Genomic DNA, 24,402 nt, shown 5'->3' with positions numbered 1-24,402 from the left:
TGGTGCATCTGAAGACAGACTGGAAGAAAAAGGAGAGTGATCTTAAGTATGTACATAAGGATTGTGCACACATATCCAGTATACTCATACTGGGTTACAAACAGTGCTCCCTCTGTGTTTAATGGCACTTTGGTGTGGAATAGCTTCAACAGACTATTCCATACACTCGAAGAAAAGAAAGAAAGAAAGAAACAAAAAAAAAACAGGTTAAATAAAAGAAAACAGGACGGGGGGAGGGGTGGGGGTGGGGGCTTACATTGGCAAAATACTGATTAGTAGACAGAAATTTGCCACTGTAGAGGAGAGGAGAGAATGGGAAATACAGTAAAAAGAGATGTGAGAGTGCAAGAGGAAATAAAAATGGTCATTTTACGTTAACTCAAAAACCTTTTCACGTGTGTAGCAAAGTTCCAAAACATCTTATGAAGATATCTTTTTTTTTTTTTTTTTTTACTACCCAAAAATTTAGATTTATTTTTGACACCTTCTCTATTTTGGTGAACGATTGTACTTCAACACCATCCCTCCAGCTTTCTAACCACTGCCTATCTACACTGGCAAACAAAGCCAAAGCAATACTTGTTCAGTAACATGACACATAAATGGCATGGTCTGGAGTCAGCCAATTGTACATGATTTCAGCCTGTACAATTAACATGCTGAAATCCAAGAGTCAGATTTGTTCAGCAACTAAAGAGAGTACTGAATGAACAAAATGTATAAAAAAAAAGAAAAAGAAAAAAAGAAAAATAACAAAGATGCCAGTATGAAACTGCAGTGACCAAAATGTACAAATACTCTAAGTTCACTTCTAGTTCATTAATGTTGATTCCAATGACTTTGTATTTGGGTGTGCGTTTTCCAAATGCATGCCTAAATTAAGCTACACTCATCTCAAATACAAATGAACGTAATCAATTTAGATCAAGGTACTTTGTCTTTCTGTATGATGATCACCCCTTATGAGACTCAGGGCCTTGGTAGGCAAATCATTCAACAGGAAGAAACTCATCGCCTTAAGTTCCTTTTTCTCAGGAATCCCTATCATACTTTTTTTTTTTTTTTCTTCTAAACTTTGTTCTCTGAAAGAGGCAGTACCATTATTTTATAGTTTGAGGAAGCACAGTTCCTCAAGAAAATAAAGCATGAGAAATTCTTCAAGTCTGACAGAAAAGAAAACAACAGCAACAACAACAACAACAACAATCTGTCAAGGTTTCTTGGAGGACCCAACAGAAAAAAAAATGTCTGCTATTTGGTTAATTCGATATTGTAAACATTTGTATCTTTACTGAATGGAAGAAACATATTCAAGCTAGCTTATCTTAGAATCTGTATGGTTATTATGACAAGAATGAACACTCAAACATACTGACATACAATTATACAGCCTTTCTTTAAAAGAAAAAAAAAAAAGACAAAAACAAAAGGAGAAAAAAAAAAAACTGTAGAGAATTTAAAGATCTTAAAACACACCCTCTCAGGCACTATATTAAAACATGGTGCTCATTGCTTAATTTCATATCTGTTACTCGTCGGACTGTCTACTGAGATTTGTACCATAACATTTTTTTTTTTTTAAATCTTTTTTTTTCTCTCTCTCTGTTTTGCTCATCGTGGTTATCACGCTTTATAAAGTCATCTACTCATCAACCTCACACCAAGATGTGCTTCTATAGACTTACCCTACACAACTAAACCGCCTCAACACCTGCTCACAGATAGAAACCTCGGCTTAAAAACCATACCAAAATCACACATACTAGGAATCAGAACCAGTGTCTTAAAATTCCTTTTTTTGTCTTTTTTTTTTTTTTAAATAGGTGAATTGTTCGAGCAAAGCAGCTTGAGCAATCAATCACATTGGCAGATCTTCTTTTAATCAAGTAACAGACAGCCCCATGGTTCAACAGTGGCAGCTCATTAAAAACATTTGTGACTGAAAAAGATTTGTCTCAATTTATTCACATATCCGTTAAGGTTAAGCTATAAAAACTGATGATGGAAACAATTCCTTCATCACGTCAAAATGATGTCATTGATAAAATGGTGGTGAGCGTGACCGCGAACATTTCTTTCACCTGATGTGGTCTATTTAACCATACACTCCAACAGCCACTGCAAACTACCCCTCCTGTCAGTCAAACTGATGCAATTCAGCACTGCTTCTTGTCACAGATCATTCAAGGGACAGACTATGGAAACGTGAACCCATGTCAAAGGACAAGTCACTGAATAAATCATTTTATATTTTCAAACCATCATAATTTCTCTACTATTCTGAATATTGAAAATACCCCCCCCCCCCCCAAAGGAAAAAAAGAATAAAGCAATAGATCATGCACACCATCCCTTCACTTATGTCTCATTCATATAATCTGCAATTAAAAATCTTACTTTTATGTTATTGTGCGCTTCATAATAAGTCATCATTTTGGGCTGCTCATTTTGCAAAATGAGCACTAACGTCATTAAATTCTAATGTCAGGATCAGGGAAACATTCAAGCTCTCTCAAAAATAACATCTCAAAGAAACTTTGTTATTTACCTACAACTTCAACAAAAAAAAAAAACCTCTGTTTCATGAGACATTCTGTGTATCTTGGTAAAATCTTTAACAAAGCCGTGCTTTCACAGCATTCTGAGATGCCTTCCCATCTCTTTAGTCAGAATGCCTGCACCTCAATTTTGCTGAAAATCTGAAGCCCAAAATCCACAGTTAAAGTACTCCACGTCTCCAAATCAAACCCGGGCCCTTAAATCATTTAGGCTAAAGGCACTTTTTTTTTTTTTTTAAACCAACTGAACAAAACTTGCAGAACTACCATACACAATCACACTTGTTGCAGTTCTCTGGCAACTCTTAAGGCCAAGAGCTGTGCAAAGTACATCAAGCCACCACAATTCAAAAATCTGTTTGCTGTAACAAATCATGTGATTTTTTTTTTTTTGTTGTTGTTTTTGTTTACATGATGGGCCAGAACAACATCTGCCTAAAGTGCTAAAATGTTTGGGGTTCTTTTTTGAAACCAAATTTCAAATTGCCACAAAACTAAACCATTTTAAATTTGTGTGTGCGCTAGTCTTGCACTTGCCCTCTATGGGTTGCTAACAATAATGCCAGATGATTTCCTATCATGACACTAGAGGGAGCATGGCATGAAATACTCTGGAAATGCCCAAGGAAATGGTCATCAGACGACTGTCAAAAGGGATGCATGCTTTTGAGTCACCTTCTCTCAGGTTTCTCTACCTCAAAATTTTTAAAAAAGAAAAGCACATAGCGTTCCAAGATTCCATGGTCATCTCTTTTTAAATGTAAGATGCTACTTTTAAAGAAATGCGCAATTCGATCTCGTGAATTTGTAATGCAGCTATGGTTATGCTTCTAAGTACTACTATTTATGAAATAAACAGATTCCCCTCGATTATCTATATATGTTTGCGTGTGTGTATCACACACACATACAGACAGAGAGATAAAGAGATAGACAGAAACAGAAAAAAAAAGAGGGAGTTGCTCTTGTTGCTGGGAGATACACTTTGTAAACAATGTCTATCTACCTGTATTTACTATTGCACTTTGAACACTAAGTGCATGGATTATATCCAAAATAAGGACTCTTCCATGCATTGGTTTGAAAATCTCAGAACACTATGGTCATGCTGATTTTCAACAGGTCAGATTCTCTTGCTACATTTCAAAATAAAAAATGATAAATCCTTCATATGCCTGGTATTGGCCGGATAACATGCATCCCCCAAACAGAGTTCCCAAAGGGAGTAGAATTTAAAGCATTATGTTCTTTGTGTAGTTAAGCAAACAGACACCTATAAGACTGTGACCATTGCTATGCCTGTTATATATACTGTAAGACAGCGTTTCTCAAACTATGGGCCGCGGGACGGCGCCGGTCCGAGCAAGGAAACTGCCAGTCTGCAGAGCCCTGCCGCTGCGCCACTCAAATTATGCTCGGTGCTTCTGTTACTCGCCAGATGAAAACAGTAACATTTTATCCAAGATTCTAGAATGTTAAGCAAGTTGTATTGGCCAGGAAGGCTTAACATTCTAGAATCTTAACTAAAATGTTACTATTTTCAAAGCAGGAAGTTCAGTCAAGGGGGCGGGGACCTGGCAGTGTCCTCAGCGCCGGTCTGCGGCCCGTAGTTTGAGAAATGCTGCTGTAAGACACATCTACCATAGGTAGACACCTGTTATAACTTCACTGTTCTCTATAGCTCTACATCAGTTTGTCAGTCAAACAGTCCAAATCAGGATGAAGCACCATGAAGCACCACAGACTGAAACAGTACTAATCACTGATAACACACATCAAAATTCATCCACTTAACGTGGGTGTGGAAACATTAAAAAAAAAAAAAAAAAAAGGACATTAGCTATTTCTTTGATAATGACTATTAGCATACTAGCATTAAAGGAAAAGCAAATTATTAGTTGAGATAGTTGCAGTCTCTCTCAACTACTAAGGATCAAAAACTGTTATCATTCTTTCACATCTTTAAGAAGAAAGCTCACAAAAAAAGGAATCTATTCCTACTGTCTGTAGAAACAAACAAAAAACATGTAGAACAACAACCCACAGTAGTGACATAACGATGCATATAGCTATAAAGATGTTCTTTTTTTTTTTTTTTCACCAGTTACTTCCATCAACTATAGCATGACACCCTAGCTTCCAGATCCCAATCTCCTCCCCATCCACACCCAAGTTTCCTAAACCAAAATAGGCATGAAGTAGCCTCAGTCATATTTAGCATTATGGCACTAGTACAAGCTTTTTTTTTTTTTTTTATGGAATCTGCCATATTTGAAAATACTCCTCTCTAAATACAGAGGGTCTGCGACCTGGAGCTGGCTTCTTTGGTGGACAGATGACACCACTTCAGTGACTGTGTGACCTACCAGCTTTTTTTGTTTTGTTGTTTTCTTTTTTTTTTTTTTATAATGACTAATACTTAGTACTTTAGCCACAACCTTACTAAGATTATTGCTGCTGCTTCTGCGTGATATGGAAAAAAAATATATAGGCTTACTTAAAAAGCCTTACATTTATTCTCACGTATGTTCATATACTTGTGTGCTTATCTGTTTTCTACGATTAAACATAAAAGATTTGCAGTTACTATACTTTGTTCTTTATATACTGTGCTTTGCCAGGCTTTTATATAGGTCTCGTCAAGGTTTTTGTAGCTTAGGCCTCATCTGGGTTGCTGGGCAAGGACTGGGTAGGCAAGGGTTACATTCAGTGAGTCGTTGTGTTGGACCAGGGAAGTGTGTTTGTAATGAAGGACCAAGTCTTTCAGAGATCCATATAGGTTGTAGGGCTCAGCAAATCCATAACCTGTGGCTGTCTTGTAAATTACACAATGCTTTGTCTCTCCGTCCACACTGTTAAAAACACAAACTCCAGTCAGACTTTTCCAGTCAGAGAATTGAAAAAATAAATAAATAAATAAAAACAGCTGAAAACATGAGACCAATTTTGGCATTTTTAAGAAAAAAAAAAGGGTTTGGGGGATACTTACACTACAGAGCAGGCGAAGGAGCCCTTCTGAGTCTGGCTCTCACGGATGAGGAAAGTGCCGTCGCGTTTGCCTCTCAGGAGCTCCTCTGCCTTGGTGCGCACGATGTCCCCGACATACCAAGTGCACTCGTCCTGGTGAGGCTGCTCATCGTCCTCGTCCAGCAAAGAGTAGAAGCTGAAGGAGAAACGGGAGGCAGAGGGATAAAAGAAGGAAAACCGTAACTTAAAAGTCCTCACAGGAACTCCAATATTCTTGGTTCAAACGCTTGCATGACATTTGGGGTGGCCTGGGACTCAGGTGATATTAAAAGTGTGTTAACTTTTGCCCTCCAATTTTTTGTGCTTACAACATGCAGTGAGAGAAAACGCGTTTGAAAGGGAAACACAAAACGTACTCTTCTGCCTCATTCTTTATGCCGAGCCACTCGTTGATCTTCCTCTGCCTGGTGCCCTTTTGTGTCAGCCATCTAAAAAGATCGACACAAATATCTTTTAACGTGAAGGGAGCCGTAGGCGTGAGTCATTCCGAAATCATTCTGCCTGCGTTGGTTCATAAGAGCATGTTCTGCTTACACGAGATATTGGTCCCTCAGTTTCCTCAGCTGCATGAGGTCTGGTTTCAGGCTGTTCATCTTTTTGTCTATCTCTCGATTGTCAGAGGCCTGTCTCTTCAGGTCCTGCTCCAACTTCCTCTTACTGTCGTGAATCTCAGTCACCCTGGACTTAAGCTTCTCTGAGTTGCTCTGGATTCTGAATGATACAGAATAAAGGTTATTTTGGATAAGTCAGTGAACTACATACGGCACAATTTCATATAACCTCGACGATTACAAGGTTCAGGCGAGCATTTGGCGACACGGGGTGTGAGACTTTCACTCACCTCTCGATTTCCTTTTCGTTTCCTTCACGGCGAAATTTCTCGATACTCTCTCTGCTGTAGCGCTCCTGCGTCTCACATTGCTCTTCGAAGATCTTAATGGTTTCGTTGAAGGCCTCTATGGCTGTTCGTTTCATCTGGAGCTCCTGAGTAACAAGGGGCAAAGACACTTTTTCACCGAGTCTGCTCAGTGAAACAGTACACATACGCGCTGCGTCAGCGGGGAATCCATACCTGTGAAGTGCGGGTGTACTCCTCATAGAGCATATCGTACTCGCGGCTCTTCTCCTGATACTGCTCATGATACACCTTCAGCTGTTCCCCCACTGCTTCGATACTGTCCTCCTTCACCAACTGATCCTGGACAATACAACCACCACAAAAAGAGTAGCATTAGTCCAAACTCTGCTGGGACAGCGACAAACTTTCACAACGGCAACACTGGCCTAATGCTGAGCCCAAGACAAAGAAAACAAAGAGGGAGGGACACATGAGCAGATCAGTATTGTGAGGGTCATATTATTAGCCTTCCATAATGCCCCGAATCTAGCCGCTAATTTTTTTGTCGAGGCCTTCTCAATGTCGGGGAGCAGTTGAGGTTTTGTGAGTAGTGGAGGGAAGCCGCACCTGTTGGTATTTGGACACGGGAAACAGCAGGCGAGAGTCCAGTTTGGCGTTGTACTGGGCCAGTGACTCATGCCGGTAGTGGTTGATGAGCTCCACCACAGAGTGAAATGTGAGAGGCTCAGAAAAGCCGTACTTTCCTCCTCGGTGGAAAATCTTAATCAGTTTGTTATTACCTCCTTTCCTGTAACGAAATAAATCAAGTTGTCCACAGCTGCAGTAAACAGGAAAAGTATAGAATCCTTCCAATAAATTCATCTGAGCAATCATTTCAACATGTATGAGATTTGGGAAGATTAGTGAGAACTGTTCCCCACCTGAGGGTCAGTGTGTATTCTCCTTGTACTTTGCTCGATGCATCACGGACCAAGAACGTACCATCTGGTGTGTCGCGCATTTTCTCATTCACTTCCTCTCTACAATGCAGTACAAAATCTTTCATGTAGAACAAACACAATCACCACCACAGCCTAAATCATAAATGAAGAAATTAAATGGTGCTGTCAACATTGCAAAGGTTAAAACCCAAGAAATAACAAGAGCAAAGAAATAGAATTTTGACACAAACCCCCTATTATATTAATGGGTGCTACAACATGAACAGGGAAAAATAACAGTAACTTTAATAGCTTAGTAAGCAGCAGGAGACTTTTCTGTTAACATATGTTTGTGCATGTGGAATCCTGTCCCTGTGACTTCAATGGGCCGCTCAGGTTCAGTATCAATATTCCTGTAACTTAACAAGCAGTGATAGTATTTATGTAAAATACACTCTGCTGTCTATCTATCAAAATGTAAAGTGATAGCTATGCCTTTTTCAAAGTCTCCTATATACATCCAACTGAATCTGTGTGTGACTATGTTTCAGCTTTGTCAGAGGGCAAAACTGAGAGAATCAAGTAAAACAAGGACTAAAGACTTCAATCAGATAGAAAGACAAAAAAAAAAACAAAAAAAAACCCAGCCAGTTTCTTCACAAGACAGAAAATCATTACACCATAAGAAGGAGGTTAAAAAACAGCTAAACCACAGTTGTAGGCATCTTAGGCACTGGTATGTGCATTCGTATTGAGGGAGTTCAGGAGTTGTCCCTGAACTAGTCTAGATCATTTACCTTGATATATCCCCCCAGTACCACTCGGCATCACTCAGTAAGCTGTTGCCATTGCTGAGAGCCGTAGTCATGGCTTTAGCTTTCGGCGGTTTAGGTGGAAGAGCTGCGCATAAACAGGTCATTAGAAAAGAAAAATGAAGAGCCAAAACCAGCAAAGGCACCTCACATTAAATCCAAATTATGGCAAGTCAGAGGATTAAACTGTGTAAATCCTGCAGCTTCTGGGGGAAAAGGTGACATTTCAGGAAAGTACATTAGTTTCAGGGGAAGTTTATCTATGGCCTTTAGTTCTCATAAACAAGTGGCATAGTAGCACATTGTTGCTAGCTGATTGGGATTTCCCACCTGGGGGTGTTGGCTCTTGTTCCCAGATTCTCTCCAACAGAAGTCTCTCAACTGCCACTGCTGGGAAATCTTCGTCTAACTCCAACCTATCAATCAATGACAAAAGACCACAGAATCGAGTTATTAAGGATTCCAGATAGGACTATCTTAATATACAGTGAGGTCCAAAAGTCTGAGAAGTATCTTGACCAGTGGTCTATTTTACAATTGTTTCGCATGTACTACTAACTTTTTCATTACAAATCATAAAATCATCTTAATAGTTTGAGTGAAACCCTAACCCTAACCCTAAATCTTTAAAAAATGTATATGAATTTCAGAATGTCTTAGTATTTGGTATGTCCCCCTTTTGCTTTAATGACAGCATGCACTCAAGCTGGCATGGACTCCACAAGTTTGTGCAAAACCTGATGACCCATATTATCCCAGCATGATTTGACAATGCTCCAAGGAGCCTCTTGTGATGTCACAGAATGCCTGCCTTTCTCAGTCTTCAAGCGCCCCCACAAATGTTCAGTGGCGTTGAGGTCAGGTGACTGTGGACAAGGGTCCAAGACTGTCAGGACTCCTTGGTCTTCTTTGGTCTTCGAGTACTTCTTGCAAAGCTTTGAGGTGTGTTTGGGGTCCTTATCCTGCTACAGTATGAACCCTTCTCCACAAAGATGTAAAGCAGAGGTTTATGGCATGTCTCTGAAGAATGGAGTGGTACTTCTCCTTGGTCAGAGTGTAGTCAGTTCGGTGCAGGTGTCCAACTCCAGAGTAGGCAAAACACTCCCAGACTTAAATACTCCCACCACGCTTCACTGTCGGTTTGACACACTGCGGTATCATTCTCTCTCCTGTTCGTCTCCTTACACACACCCTTCTGTTACTGCCATAAATCTCAAACTTGGTTTCATGAGTAAATAGGACTTCTTCTCAGTCATCCACTGTTAAATGCTGGTACTTCTTAGCCCACCCCAAGCATTTGGCCTCGTTTCCCCTCCTGAGAAGTGGTTTAGAAACTGCTACTCGTCCTCTGAGGCCACTACAAGACAGCCTTCTTTTGACAGTACTTGTGCTGATTGGAGTCTCGCGTTGTTTTTTTAGCAAATTCTGTATCTGTGATGAACCTGCTTTTCTATCTCTCACGGAACTAAGCTTGATGTAGGCGTGGTCACTTTTGGTCTGCCTGATCATGCTTTGGATACAACTGATCCAGTTTCTCCAAAGCATTTTAGAGTTCCATGCACTGCCCCCTTAGAAACCTTTAGTCTAGCCATGATGTGACGCTGAGAAAGCTCCTGTTTGCTTAGAACAACAATTTGACTTCTGACACTTTCACTTAGTTCTGATGCTATTTTTCCCACTATCACAATGCTACTTAATAAGCAAAGATCTGCTGGAAACTTGAAGCACAGCCATATTTCTAACAGGTGAACACTGGGTGCAAGTTGAGTAACTTGAGCGAGCCTCTGAAGATCAAGTCCACTGGAGGCATGCTTCAAGGGATACAACTCAAGGAAATCTAACCTTTCATACAAAGGGGTTAAGTTGGCCAATGCCCCAGCTTTGCTTATTTGATTGCTAATGTAGAAATATTTCTTCTTCATTTTACATGACATAACTTCTCATGTTTTTTAATGTTTCTGAATCCTCAGACTTTGATTATTTCCAGATTTATGTGAAAATAGAGATTTTCAATGTGGCCTCAGACTTCTAGACCCCACTGTATGTGTCAGAAATGTATAGAGTGATTGCTTTAACACAGAATGTAAGTAACAATAGTAACACTGTTTATTACACCACCATAACCGTTAGATACAAGAATCTGAATTATGAAAACGTTTCTGAAAGAGAAAATCATCGCTGAACATTTGGGAAGTGTCAAACAAAACAAACAAAAAAGAATAAAACAAAAAAATCCCATCTGGTTCCACCACAGAACCACACAGCAATGTGAAACTAAATTTACACCACACATTTGATTTACAGACAGCAGAGAAGAGCTGGTATAGCTGCCCGTGCCGAGGAAGTATGTTGAGGAGGCATGTTGACACAACTTCCCCCGTACTTGCCTAGTTTGAGAGAACTCAAGTACCAAAAAATCCCAACCTGCTCCCCCTTACAGATGGTTTTCTCAGAGACAGGATGGACGTGAAAGCACACACACTCACCCGGTCCGAGGTGCCCTAATAAGCAGGGGCCCAAAGATCTGGCCCAGAGTGTGATGGTCGAGGTCGTTGCGTTCCGAGCACTGGCAGACCTTTTCCAGGTGTCTTAGCAGGTACTGCAAAGTCAGAAGGTTTTGCAGAGGCATACCGGGGCCCTCCAGAACCTGTAACAGCCGCTCTCTCCTCTCTATCACGGGAATGTCTACATAGAGACATAAAACAAAACCAAAAGAACATTTCCCAACAGACACAAATCATTTTATTCAGATAACAACATTTGTCTCAGGGCTTATTTAGCTTGTTTAATTCTGTTAGACTTTATACGCTTTCCTCATTCATTACGGGTAACCTTGCACGTAAGCATGGGCAAGCGAAAAGTAGCACGTACCCGCTTCTTGTTGCACTGCAGCCCGTAGGTCTGGATAAACAGAGGGGGGAATGATGGGGGCAGGAAGTTCCTGCAGGTAGCAAATCAGAGCCTCTGAGAGCACATGAATGTCCCTCTGTCCCATGTCCAGCTCCAGCTCTGCACAGTGACAAATCACCAGTCACATTAGTCAGGCCATACCCCTCAGCTATGGCAAATGAGGTCTCTGCTTGGCTAACTACGTTTGTCTGCATGGTTCTGTAATGTACTGTGGCTTATGCATATGGGCGGCATTAGTGCTACTGTTATGCTGAACTGATTAAAGCACTGATTATCAGTGTGACTTTGAAATACATTCACATGGTTTCTGATACTTGTTAATAAATGACCACAGTCACTGATAAAAGTTTGCCAGTAAGTCAGCTATTCCTGGGCTCCATAGTATAGAGTTCTGCAGTGGTAGCTCTTAAAATAAAGTTCTCAAACATCAAACAATAAACATCTGAGCAGAAGCTAAAAAAAAGTCAGAAAGCTATAATGAATGGGTGTGATATTGTAGGAGCTATTTTCTCTTTAACAATCAGTCTTACATGTGGGTGGAAGGTGTCACGCTGCTGTGACCCATTAAGGCTTTCTTTCTTTTTATTTTTTTTTTTTCCAGTGAAGTTGTATTATAACCCAAATAGTTCGCCATGACAAACTGGATTCATCCACATCACTAGGGCATGCATATATATATTGTACTATGTAAACTGGTATAAGTAAACTTATACTGATTGAGCCCATATACTGTTTAAACAATATGAAACAACTATCTACTAGGTGTGTTGAAATGCATATGTTGGCAAAGACGACCTGACTTACCATTGAGACTATGCCTTTGACTGTCAGATGCTGAAGGAGGGCCTGTCCTGTACAGTGTCTTACAGTCTAGACCTGGAGAAAATCAAGGTATTAGCTTGTTTCTTCAAAATAGTCTCTCTCTCTCTCTCTCTCTCTCACACACACCTGGATTAGCGGGACAATTATATCTAAACATTAAATGTAAAGTGCCTGAGGATATAAATACATACAGACATGCTAACTGAAGAACTGGGAAAACAGATGTAGCCAGCAGTCTGCTTTAGAGCGGCTAGCGTTAGGAACATTTCATTCAGCTTTGACAGTCAAAACTGTCCGTACATTCTCACAGTTAGAGTTGGTGCGGGAAAATCTGAGCAGGGGAGGATTTGTAAACACAAATTACAACAACAGTATGTCATTCATTCACAGTTATACAAGCCGTCTCTCTAAGAACATCAAAATGAACGAATTCAACAAACAAATAAGTCTACGTTAGCTTTGGCAAACTGCTTACGACAGCGCACTCTACAGCTCACTAAATTCAGGTCGAAGACATTTGTCTTTCCAGCAAAGAGTGTGGTCTTCATTTTATAAGTGTCGTAAATAAATCTTTAATCATACCTGTCCTTTCAATTGTCTCGACCAACTTAATGAGAAGGGGCGGAGCAATATCTGGGTGTGTCGACTGCTCAGATAATTCCACAACAGAAAAGGCTGAAAAGAAAAACAAATATATGGCATCATTTTTTCAATACTTAAAAAAAAAAAAAAAAGTTTTTAAAAGGAGGGCTTATTTCCAAGAACTGTCGTGGAGACAGAAAGAGAGGCTTCTGTGTTTTGTTTAAAGAACTGAGGTCAGATGAGGTCACTTTGTGGTATTCCTACGGTCAGGTACAGCCTCAGAATTACTAACAACATTCACTGCCTGTTTATTCTATTGCCTACACTACTGAGGTTACATAATGCCATACACAAGCCCAGAATTTATTAGATTAAATGGTGAGCATTCCAGTAAAATCTGGAGAAATCTTAAAATAGTTTTACATTAGTCTTACTTCATTGTCCAGGAAGGAAAATAATGTACTCAGGTGACTCAAAATCGAATGGGTTTTGAGGACCAATGATCTACTTTGCCAGGTGCTGCCTTTACTGCAAATACTAAATGCACAGCCTATCATTTTTTTCAAATATATTTTTTTTTGGCACAACAATACTGACTCCCGTGACTCAACTGATCTCAATACCAAAACTTCAAATGTGAATCATATTGATATCTTCTTTCAATCCTCAGCCAAGTGTGCCCCCGCCTTTATGCACTTCTAAATTTGATGGAAGCCACACCTGTCTGATTGAAGAGGTTCTGTTTCTATGACGCCTGACATGGAGTTGCTCCACAGAACCTTTTGTTATTTTACGGGATAATGGTTACAGTGGTACTGTTACCTGAGCTCCTGCAAACTATACCACTCTCCTAGAAATATTCCCCCTGCTAAAATAGTTCCTCTGCCTGCTCCTCTCTGCTTTTGAGAATGTTTCTCATCTTCCATAAGATTCCTCGCTCTTGAGTGGGATTCCTAACATTAAATGTTGTTAAACTTTGTTGTTGTTAAATGTTGACAAAACTAACATTTGTTCTTTAAGAGCTATGAAACTGTGACGACAAACTGAAATGATTACAGGCGGAGGCAGTAAGCGTTCTACAGAAATAGAGCCTAATCTCTCAGTGCTCTCAGTGAGGGGAGAGAAAACCTCCATTTCCTCCTGTCTTCCTCTGCTCCTTCAGTCGTTCTGCTGCTAGCGCTGCCTCGTTCCTTTGCGTGAGCCGAGCACAATAAAGGATTTAATAAAAAAAATCCTGAACAAGCAAAAGCCTGCTGGCAGTGTGCCAGGGCCTCCTTTTCAGGCCCACCACAAAGGGGCCAGAGTTTGGCAGCCTTCTCCTCCTGGCAGTGCAAGGCTAAACCACGTCTGATTATTAATTTTGGAGTTCAGACAAAGTGCCATGTCAGCACATTCCGCTTTTCCACTGCACGTTAAACATGGAAACTTTGCTTGCTTTTCCTCTCACACTTACTCAATCCTGCCTCTTCCGCTCAGGTTTTTTTCTTTTTCTTTTTTTTTCTCTTTTCCTTCTATTCCTGCCATGTACCCTCTCTCTAACATCATAATCGCTCTCAAACTATAACATAATCTCGCTCCATTTTGAGGCAAAGCTCTTTAACAATTTTCGCTCCTTCGACCAAGCTCTGATACTTTCCAAAACACACACTTCTGTGAATGTCGTGGATCATATCAGTCCAAGTGAAACATTTAATGCTGTAATACCTTCTTGCTCTGAATGAAAGAGAACATGTTCTTAAAATACGTTTTACTGTCCCTTTCATGAACAAATTAACCATGGCAAGATCATTTCTTTTTTTTTTTTGCTCCAGACTGCACCCCTTGCAGTCTACCAGTGACAAAAAAAGTATTAAAAACATAAAACATAAAACAATAAAGCACCTACATTGAGAGATTAAAAAAAAAAAAAAAAAATCAAGCAACATACTAGCACACACACACCCCATGGGTTTTCGTGCAAAGGAATACTGCTTTTGGAAAAACAGCTGCGGCCCTGAAGTCATTGTTGGTTTTCTGGAGAGAGAACCAATGAATCATTACCCAATTATAGCTGCCTCGGTAGTCTGCATCTTGGCTGGCCTGCGACTGAACATGCCCAGGGAAGGAACAACTAAAACAACTCATCATGTGATCAGAGCAGAACACTTCATTCAGATGGAACTGGGCTGTCTGTACAAGTTTAAGGCATTTTTTCTCATGCCAGACTGAAATGGATACATCCAAATGTCTATAAATTTGTCTTACAAAATTATCCAACAATTAATCTTGATGCACGTTAAAACAGTTTGTTGCATATAGCATTCCTCCCTGCAAAACTATATTCAGGCAGCCTGTTCACAGTGTGCTATTAAAGGTTGAGTGCACTACTCAACAGTAGGACACAAATTCTGCTTTGAGACTGTGGAAACGTAAGTATAAAGGGTGTACAGGCCATAGGATAAAAAATTAACAACCCCCCATTCAAAATTAGTTTTAAATCAGTTTTAAGGAAACACAGGCCTCACAACTGATCCACTTATTACTGTACTAAACTATGGATGCAACAATCTTTTTTGTTGCATCCAACCTAGTTAAATGTTTGGCATATTCACAATCTCAGGAGCCAGTTCTACATGTGGTCTGTTTCCCCTGCCATTTCTTGCATGTGCCCAGAAAAAAAAAATCTGTTAAAATTACGGCTGGGTTACCGGACATCAATACTTTTATGGCACCGACCGAATTGCTTAGATACTACTGAGTACTGAAAAATGCCTTGTCATTCAGCACCAAATTTCAATACCTAAGGAGTAAATCTCATCAGCACCAGTGAGCCAATAAACATGCAGCATGCTTGTACCAAGATCTAAAAATGCTGGTGATTGGCTGTCTAACGTAACGTTACACGAACACGTCATAGAGGCATGCAGGAAAAAGACTATGTTACGCCCAGAAACGGGGCTCACGTGTGTGTGTGTGTGTGTTTTTATATTTTGTGTGGGATGACTACAGTGTGCGTCGCATAGTAGGTGGAAAAATGTCTAAGGGTGTGTTCACACATAGCATCTTTTTTTTAGCGAAAAGCACTGGCCAGAGCAGTAGAAAAAAACGCTGACAGCATCTGTTCCAAAAAGCAGTTGAGCGCATCCTCTGTTGCCATAACAACAGCAGCTAACAGGCTAGTTTTGCTAACGACAAGTAGCAAACACAAACACCAAAAACTCCGTGGATCCGTCCAATTTGACTCCAAACAGCCTCTTTATGATGCGTGTTATGATACAGTTTAACTGTCATGTCGTAGAAACTACTTCTGTACCGCTACCATCTCCAATTTTGGTGGTGGTTATGGGAAACGACGGGTCTCACTACTCTACTTGTGATTGATCAGCTGTCAAAAAAGCGCATGACGTAGAACACTTTGTACTCTTCTACTTTTTGTTGGGGCGGCAGTGGTTGAGGAGGTACAGCAGTCGTCTGGTAATATGAAGGTTCCCAGTTCGATTTTCATACATTTTTATTTACTGACATTATGTCAACAGGCAACTTCGAGTTGTGGTAAATAGGTTTATTTTTTATGTTGCAAAACTGCTCTGAGTGGAAAAATGCCAAGGTGCTGAAACAGACAACTTAAGTTAAACCACACTGTGGTAAACAGGTTTATATTTTTTAACGTTGTGAAACTGTTTTGAGTGTGTAAAAATGCCAAGGAGCTGAATAATAAAACTAAAGATTTGTACCGTAATGTGTAATGTAATTTTCTTTTTGTTAAAATGGAATTTACAGCTTGCCCTACAAAACATGCTAAATACTTGACGCTGTGCCAAAAAAATCACGGAGAACTAGCCAAGCGTCCTTATATCAGCTGGACGCGTGAGGTCACAGCCTACACTGGGCTTGTATGTATTCCAAGAAAATGAATTCCAAGTAGGGACAGGCGAGGAAATTCAACAGGCCCTCTCTTCTGAGAACTGCACTGAGCGGATAGTTTATAGCTGACTGGAGACAGTATAAGAAGTGGACGCGAAACAGAGGAGGAGGAGTGGGAGGAGCCTACAGAAAAGCCAAGCCATGGTTCATATCAACAGGCTGTAAAAGTGAGGCCAGGACAAGGCGGGGGGGGGGGGGAACAAAAAAAAAAACTAAACAAACCAAAAAAACTTTTGGGTCTTACTGCTAAATTCAGTGATACAAGTGTCCCTTTATTTTATTTTTTCCTACCTTTTTTTTTTTTATAAAAAAAAAAAGCATTACACCCATTATTAAAAGTCATACCTCAGCGTAACTGCATCGACTGAAAAAATATAATTCCATTTAAACAGAATTATATGTTGCATACTGTTGAAAGTTACATGCTGAAAGTGATATTTCATATCACGTAATCACATAAGAAAGTTTATCAAAATAGAAATATACACCATATGGACAGTTTTGCAGCGTACATTTAATAATAATAATGATGATGATAATAATAATAATAATGAGAATCTAATACAATTAGTCCTTGTATATGTGTTGCAGCGGTTGATTCTGTGTCCTGGTATTGCTAAACCCTGCCATAAATTCTTAACATTGCAAACATCAGCAGTGATGCAGAAGGCGCAGACCATGCAGACCACAGACTAATCAGGCCACTGCTCAGAGCAAATGCTGCAAGCGCGGAAAAAGCGACAGCGAGGTAATCGTGATTCGTGATTTGTATGAGGAGAGGACAGCAAGCAAGTTCCGATCTAAAGATTCATTTCCAACTATGCCTTCACATTTCTTTATGACTCATGCCTCTTAAATGACCGCTTTCAGTTTGAAATTGAAAACATCGAGGAACACAGCAAAGACGTTTGTCTTAGAAAGACTCGTATGTAGGTGACATTTTAAATAAGGGTGGAACGGTTCATTGCACTGCTACTGACTGAAGGCTTCTTGACTTTAAAAATATGAAAGGCTTCCCATCAATCGGTCTCCGTTTTTACAATGCCGCTCACGTCACCACCGTTTTGCCTGGGAAGAATGACATCACATACGGCGAAGATTTAATTTTACCGCACTGGCCTGCAGCAGTGCACGGTTTAACTGTCCTAAGAAAGGGCACAAGGGAATCATTGAAGCAAAAATCACCTGACAGACCTGGAATGTGCAGCTTTAGCTGAAAACTCTACCTGATATATAATTCCATCCTCCAGATTGGCCTGGGGAGCTGCCAGGCCTGCAAACATATTCTAATTTACTGCTTCCTGAGGGCGTAAAGTGGGGGAGGTGGGAGGGTGGGCAGAGTGTGTTAAGGAACGACAGAGAAGTATTGAAGAGAAAATGAGCAAAGGACGACTAGAACTGCAGAGCGTTTCATCCATCCAACGACAGATTACCACTGTTCACAGAGGGGGAAAAAAACTAGCATGAGAAAGGACATTCACCCTGCAATTTAAATTGTCTGTGAAAATGTATAACTTTACGATAAGTAGAAGTACTTCCTTTACATAGCCAAGCACTCCCAACGACTGTCGGCGACTGCTGGTGTACCTAGCTGCCTCATGGGACAGGATCTTGCTCACACTATTAAGTACATGGCTCTTTTTGGCTACTGCACAATGCAAATGACAAGTTAACTAACATATCACCTAAAAGACATCTAGGAGCTAGTCAGAGACCAGATTCAGCTCAGCTACTGGAATAGAAACTAAAATCCAAATTTGCTAATATTTTTCCCCCAACATAAAACATGCCCAAAAAAGCTCTTGAGAAGTGCAGGGTCATTTGGTGGTCAGAGGAAAACGTGAAAACCTCAAGCTGTGCTTTAGACATTGTTGAAAAGTGCAGGTGAAATATGAAAGATACCATTCTAGATAAGAGCACACGTACACTATTAAAAATTACAGAATTTAAAAAAGGGGGTTCAAATCACATTCGAGTGACTAACCCCGTTACTTAGCCCAGGCATGCTGTCCAGCGTTTTAGTGATGTCAGAAGGTTACCTTGCAGTGAGGCAGATGGCTCTGGTCTGGGAGCAGCTGGAAGAGGTCTCTGGGAACGTGGCTGGCTGGACGGCATGGACATCTTCACAGGCCCCACGTACTGCACGTACGTCCCTGGGAAATCGCCCTTCTGCTTGGTACGCTCGTTGAAACCCAACATCCAACCGATTCGCTCTGGATGCTCTTCATCTCCCTCTTTCACGCCCAAGGCCAGCAGAGACGCCTTGTTAACGATCAAAATGTCACCAGGTTGCAGGTCAATGTCATCTTCCCAGTCTTTGTGGTAGGCGTAGAGTGAACGGTACTGGAATCCATCGGCGGCCATTTCCAGAGGATGAACGGATGCTCAGAACCCTCCCCCAAAAAATATCACGATATGAGAAAACTCAAAACAACCAACAGAAGGTGGAGATGCGAAACAAAAGAGGGTTGCAGCGTTGTAAAGTGGAACTACTGTTAAGCTTAGCTCTATGTTATTAGCCAAAGCTCAGAAGCATCTCTTAGACGAGCGAGCCTGTGCAGTTGAAAGCTGGGGTCTGGTTTTAGCGCTGGCCTGTGTTGGCGACGTGGGACACTTTCCCCAGCTTGATCCCCCAGTTCAGCCAGATGATGGAGTAAAGGGACAGGGCTGGCAACATGCTCGATCAGGCAGAGAAAAAACACGGATAGGTGGGTCCTAGACTTAAGTCTGGCTCTGCTGGTCTCTTTTTTTTTTTTTTTTTTTTTTAAATTGGTTGGCGTCGTCTGGGTGGCAGGCTTTTCGGTATTCCCTCTTTGAATGTGCAACTTCAAAATGACGATATCTGTTTGGACAAAACAAACAACAAAGGGTTAAAGGTTAGATTTCCATGTTCCGTCCCCTCTGTCCACTGCACTTGAAGTATTCCTCGTCACTGCTGGCTACATTACATCACGAAGAGAATGAGGTAATGCCATATTACATGGGAAAGCCGCCTAAATTTCTAGCCAAGGTATCAATCGCTACAGGTCTATGAGCAAGGGCTGCACAATAATTAGTCAAACATATACTAAAAATTACAGCAAACATTAAACAATAATAAGGACACCATTTAAGAACACCATGACATTTAAAATACAGGTTTCACATTCTGTTTTTGTGCAGCAAAGCTTAACCATAAAATGGCAATCTGACCCCTCTTGAGAAGAAGGCAATCTTTTGTGTGCTAGACAGGTTGGGGGAAGATAAGGAGAAGACTAAGCAATCAGTGAATATTCTTCACCATAAACTGAAATTAATTTTACCTCCTATCCGTCCACTGCCCAAATTATACCTTTTCTTTCTGTATACTAATAAAATAAAGCGACACACATTTTATTTATAGAAGCAGCAATGTACATGTACAATCTTTTTTTTCATGCGATTGCGCACCTTCCAACAAGGCGCATGCTAAGAGCAAATCCCATTCGAAAAGTACACAACACTAATTTTCGTAATAATTGTTGTAGCATTCAGTCAAACAAACAATATGCATGTAAAGAGGTTAATAATGCTGGAGGACCACACCTCAGGGTAGCACTCACCCCACTTTTGGACAGAGAGCAAACTGAAAAGGCACACCAAGCCTTCAATTTGACATCCTCAGAGTGGAAGAGAAGAGGTGCCAGCACAGACACGTGGCACAGGCATAACCAACCACAGCCCGCAATCCTCACACCACCAAAAAAAACCCCCCTCCTTCCCGCGCCGTGGAAAAACTCATCCTCTTTTCCGCTTTTTAAGCATTATTACTTATATATATACACACACACACACACACACACACACACACACCTTACACTGCTTTCCCTAACAATCCGTTTCTGAAACAAAACTCAATGCCGATGAAAAAAAAAAGAAAAAAAAAGCTGAAGCCAAAAGTACCAGAGGGGAAAAAAAAGGCATCACTGCTAATGTCTGGGAAGTATAACATGTTTCAAGACTGCAGCTGGTAAGCTAATAGTCATAGTCTTCAGCCTTCTCCCTACTTTCCTCAGTTTGAGCAGAGCACTTTGCTATCTCCAGTGGCAAAGGGAGAACACAAAATAATTAATGAATAAGGGCAGGAAACTCACTGTTGCTAGAGAAGGGAAAAGGTAATCCTCAGTTCCTATTGGGCAGCACAAGGCCATGTGCTCAAGAATCACCAGAGAAGCTGGGGCAAATCAAGGAAATGTTCTAATATTAGAAAATGTATCCAGGCAGTGATCAAAATTCTAACCCGTCAAGTCTAGCTTTTTGAAAATGACTATTTATGAAGATTACACATTTTCAAATAATCAAATTCAAATAATGTGTGTGTGTATCATCAACATCATGAAATGATTTTTTAACAAAGTATACAAGTAATAAGCTTAAAATACTCAAATGTCTTGCATTAAATTTGATGCAACAAGCAATCAAAACCTGACGTCCTGAAGCATTCAAGCATACAAGGATAAACACAATAAATGAAAAAAAATAATCATTTTACTGGGATCATCTGAATTTGTGTTCTTATTAGCACAACAGTGCCGTGGTTCAGTACTGCTAAAAAGGTCAGACTGACAGCGAGGATAAGCATTCTCTATCTTGTGATCTAAGCCTTTATCCTAAAGCTCTGGAGAGAACCACTTTATTCATATGTCCGTATTCCTACAAAGACTGAAAAAGAAAACGGAAAATCACTAATCTGTCCAGAAAACATTGCTGAGAGAAAAATGACACTTAAAATGTAGTATTTGTTTAACAGAGACTAGACAGCTAATGCAAGGTCTTTTAACAAGCCAGATAAAGATCTTTGAAACTAGAACTACAGTTCTCAAAACCAATGACTTTATGTAGGCCTAGCCTCCCTACTGTGTGATTTCCATGTCAGACCATGCATAAAAGAATGCACACTGCATAACTGCAAGATACAGCACAGAATAATATTCTTTCATATTCTTTAAATTTGACGTGTTCACTAAAAAAAAAAACGCTTTAGGCAAGTTTGAGACACATACGCCATTCACATACATACATGATTGGGGACTGTGGCTTGGGTTTACGCACATTTTAAAAAACGGGGCTGATAATACATGTGTTTTAAACTATCAGTCTTAGTTTATTGGTTCTTGGCTCCTTTAAGAAAGACTGTGCATTTGGTCTTAAACGTTTGCTCAAACAATTAGTTGGTATGTTGGTTTCCCTAAATGTGTTGTGTCATGCACCAATTTTTGAACTATGCAAAGATTTTTGGATGCAGTCATATCGCTGGCCGTTTATCCGACTGAAGAGAACAAGTCCTGACTATGAGCGTCTCTTAACTTTGAAGGATTTTTATTCACAAATGTATGGCGTTTAATCGACTGTTTCCTGGACCCGTACATTTTCTCTGATCTACAATACGGTTATATTCACTTACGTGAACAGCAGGGCCATCTGTAATTCCATTAACATAGAAAAAAACTTCGTCAATCGGAAAAATGCAAAATCATGTTATGACAGAAACGATAGATTTATTAAACATATGATAAGATATACATACAAACTTAAAATTCATACATTCTCTCAGCAGCATGCAAATGTTTGCAGCTGACCTGATATAGAAGGAGCAAACTAGTTGTGGAATCTCATTACAGCCTTACCGAAAAAAATAAATAAACGAATATATGTATATATTTTCCTTTTTTTTTCAACGTCTACATTAATAAACAATACTGCGCCTGGGTTTGGAACGACTGGTCTAAGTTTTGCGTTTGCTCTCAGATGAAGTCTAGCATCATAATTGTCTTTTTAAAAAAATCTGTGGTTGTTTGCAAGTTTGCAGGAGTGTTAAAACTAATCTTCTATGCACATTATTTCCCAGCAACTTACTTTGTGAACCTCCTCTTAAGTGTAGCTGCACGACATACAGCTGCAATGCAATTCGTGAAAAAAGCGAGCCCGTGCTGCAATGGCAGATATCACGCGCAGAGTACGGAGTTCTGCAAACGGCAAATTGCACTGTTAAGTAGCCGCTGGCTACATAGCTACCTTGCTCAAATTAGCTTCGACTCCGCGAACGGGGCAGCTAACATTAGTTTAATAGTTTTCAGATTTCAGTTACACAGTATCTTGCATATCCGCGGAGACAGTAGCAATTGATTTTCCAGAAGAAAATGCAGGACTACGCAAAATGAGACCGTTCCATGCTGGTCCTGTTGTAAAATGTGCGAGCAGCACACTTGTAGCATTTCCACCATTTTCCAAGTTTAGGGGCTAGCTAGCCAACTAGCCTCTGAAAATGCAATCGCTAACGTCGTGCAAAACTTGGAAAAACTTACCCGTGGACAGTCGTAACAAATGTTTTTGACGAATTTTCCGACTCTTTCAAAAAATAGTACTCAGTCTTCTCATGTAATGTATTTCAGACACAAAATTCCTCGTTCTTCTCCTTGTCAGCAATTCAGCATTCCTCTCGTTTTCTTTCTTTCGCTACACATAATTCTCAGCTTGCTACACTGCCATTTTCCAGCACGGCACAGAGCAGGGAGAATGCGTGCGTGAGAACCAATATGAACAGTACGGAAATTACCGAAAGAGTCGGGAAAACACGAAGTGCCGGGACAGGGAACGCTCACGAGAATGTGTGATGACATGACTCCTCGCAGTAGAGCATAGCAGCCTTATGAATGTATTAGTTATGTTATTTCGTGTTTTTTTTTTCATCAGTTGTCCTGTGACCCATTGCATGTCCAGAAACGATACAACATACACTACAACTTTGAATCAAAGCTGTCTCCAACAGGTGTGAGCGCAGGTTATCGACTAAATCCAGATGTGATTAGATCTCTCGCAAAATTGTTAATCAGTAATACGGATTATTTGCCCTGTGATGTAAGGGCAGCTTGATATCAGACCTTGAGTGTCTGCTCTGGAAATTTTTGATGCTCATGAAGCTGTTCGTTGTTTAATGGTTTATTTACAACAATCTGCAATTTGTTAGAGCTCCCTCTATACAGATGTCCTAAGCACCATTCGTTGTTCGTCATGCAGCACTACATCTCAGTATATCTGCCTGCAGGAGTCTGTATTGGGGCAACTCTGGTGTCTATTTTTCTTCTCTTTTTCTGTGCTCTGCTCCCTTACAGTATGCTGGTTTTCTTCTCTGTCTAGCATTTTTCCACATGAAAGGTTTCTTACCTACACACGTTAATACTATTTTATGATAAGATTATTATAATGCCTCATGATAAGTGGGCACAATTTTTATTTTATTTATTTATTTTACACATGCTGACATCAATATTATGTTTGACACCATGGAAGTAATGTTGACAAATAGGGGAATGCTCCTTTCATCACTCTCAGTAATAATCTGCTTTGTGACAGTACTGCATACACATAGATATTCAGGACCACATATGACAATGCTGTCATGTAACTGCTGTCTGTTTGTAACTGCAAATGAACAATGCTGTACAGATTGTAAAAGGAAAAAATGAAGATAAAAATGAACTACAAGAATTATTGGAAAAATACTAAATAAGCACCGTTCAATGTCAACAAAGTTAGTCCCTGTCAACTTGGTTACTCTACTTAGTAACCATTATGACAAGCGATAATATCGTTTTCTGTCCCACGTAAGCCCCTATTTTCAAGCTGAGGCTGCACATATTTTGGCACAAATCAGACTTTAACAAATTTGGACAGCATTACTGTAGTCAAACACAAACTCAATGATGGGAAACTTCAGCAAGAATTCAAGGAAACCACTCTCTTAATCAGCAATTACTTTATTATAATCGCTGTTAAACAACAAGAAAAAAAAAAAATTCAACCAACCACACAGACCTGCACCATAGCAGTAGTAGTGAACTGTATAAAGGCCAGCTTAAGTCAGCTTCAGCATACAGCGTGACAATGAATAAAATAAACTTCATGAAACATCTAAAAAAAAAAAATGTAATAATTAACTGTGCAGGTACGTAAAATTAAATAATAGTATGAAGATCAATATATGAGGAAAT

The 24,402-nt window shown here is 40.1% G+C and overlaps 1 protein-coding gene across 1 annotated transcript; it reads right to left on the bottom strand.

Moving 5' to 3' along the window:
• Window positions 1–4,390: 4,390 nt before the first annotated feature.
• pik3r2 (phosphoinositide-3-kinase, regulatory subunit 2 (beta)) lies at window positions 4,391–22,898 on the bottom strand. Its single transcript, XM_030773115.1, has 16 exons — window positions 22,717–22,898; window positions 18,433–19,235; window positions 12,491–12,583; window positions 11,891–11,962; window positions 11,048–11,185; window positions 10,663–10,861; window positions 8,507–8,592; window positions 8,162–8,264; window positions 7,365–7,463; window positions 7,051–7,231; window positions 6,658–6,783; window positions 6,427–6,569; window positions 6,120–6,296; window positions 5,942–6,013; window positions 5,548–5,721; window positions 4,391–5,410 (listed from the first exon to the last, which is right to left on the bottom strand). Exons 2-16 carry the CDS (start codon window positions 18,755–18,757, stop codon window positions 5,221–5,223), a joined length of 2,178 nt encoding a protein of 725 aa, XP_030628975.1. The 5' UTR covers window positions 18,758–19,235; window positions 22,717–22,898; the 3' UTR covers window positions 4,391–5,220.
• Window positions 22,899–24,402: the final 1,504 nt, after the last annotated feature.

This window comes from Chanos chanos, chromosome 5 (genome assembly GCF_902362185.1).
Source record: "Chanos chanos chromosome 5, fChaCha1.1, whole genome shotgun sequence".
NCBI classification, from domain to species: Eukaryota; Metazoa; Chordata; class Actinopteri; order Gonorynchiformes; family Chanidae; genus Chanos; species Chanos chanos.
Note: the sequence above shows the minus strand (reverse complement) of the source record. Positions and strands in the feature narration are given on the sequence as shown.

Bases quoted from the DNA above. Each gene is read 5' to 3' on its own strand.
- pik3r2 (XM_030773115.1), bottom strand. From the start codon at position 18,757: ATGGCCGCCGATGGATTCCAGTACCGTTCACTCTACGCCTACCACAAA. The intron at 8,593-10,662 runs GTGAGTGTGTGT...ATTGATTGATAG, and splicing joins ATTAGGGCACCTCGGACCGG to GTTGGAGTTAGACGAAGATT. The intron at 8,265-8,506 runs GTGGGAAATCCC...GTTTATGCGCAG, and splicing joins ACAAGAGCCAACACCCCCAG to CTCTTCCACCTAAACCGCCG.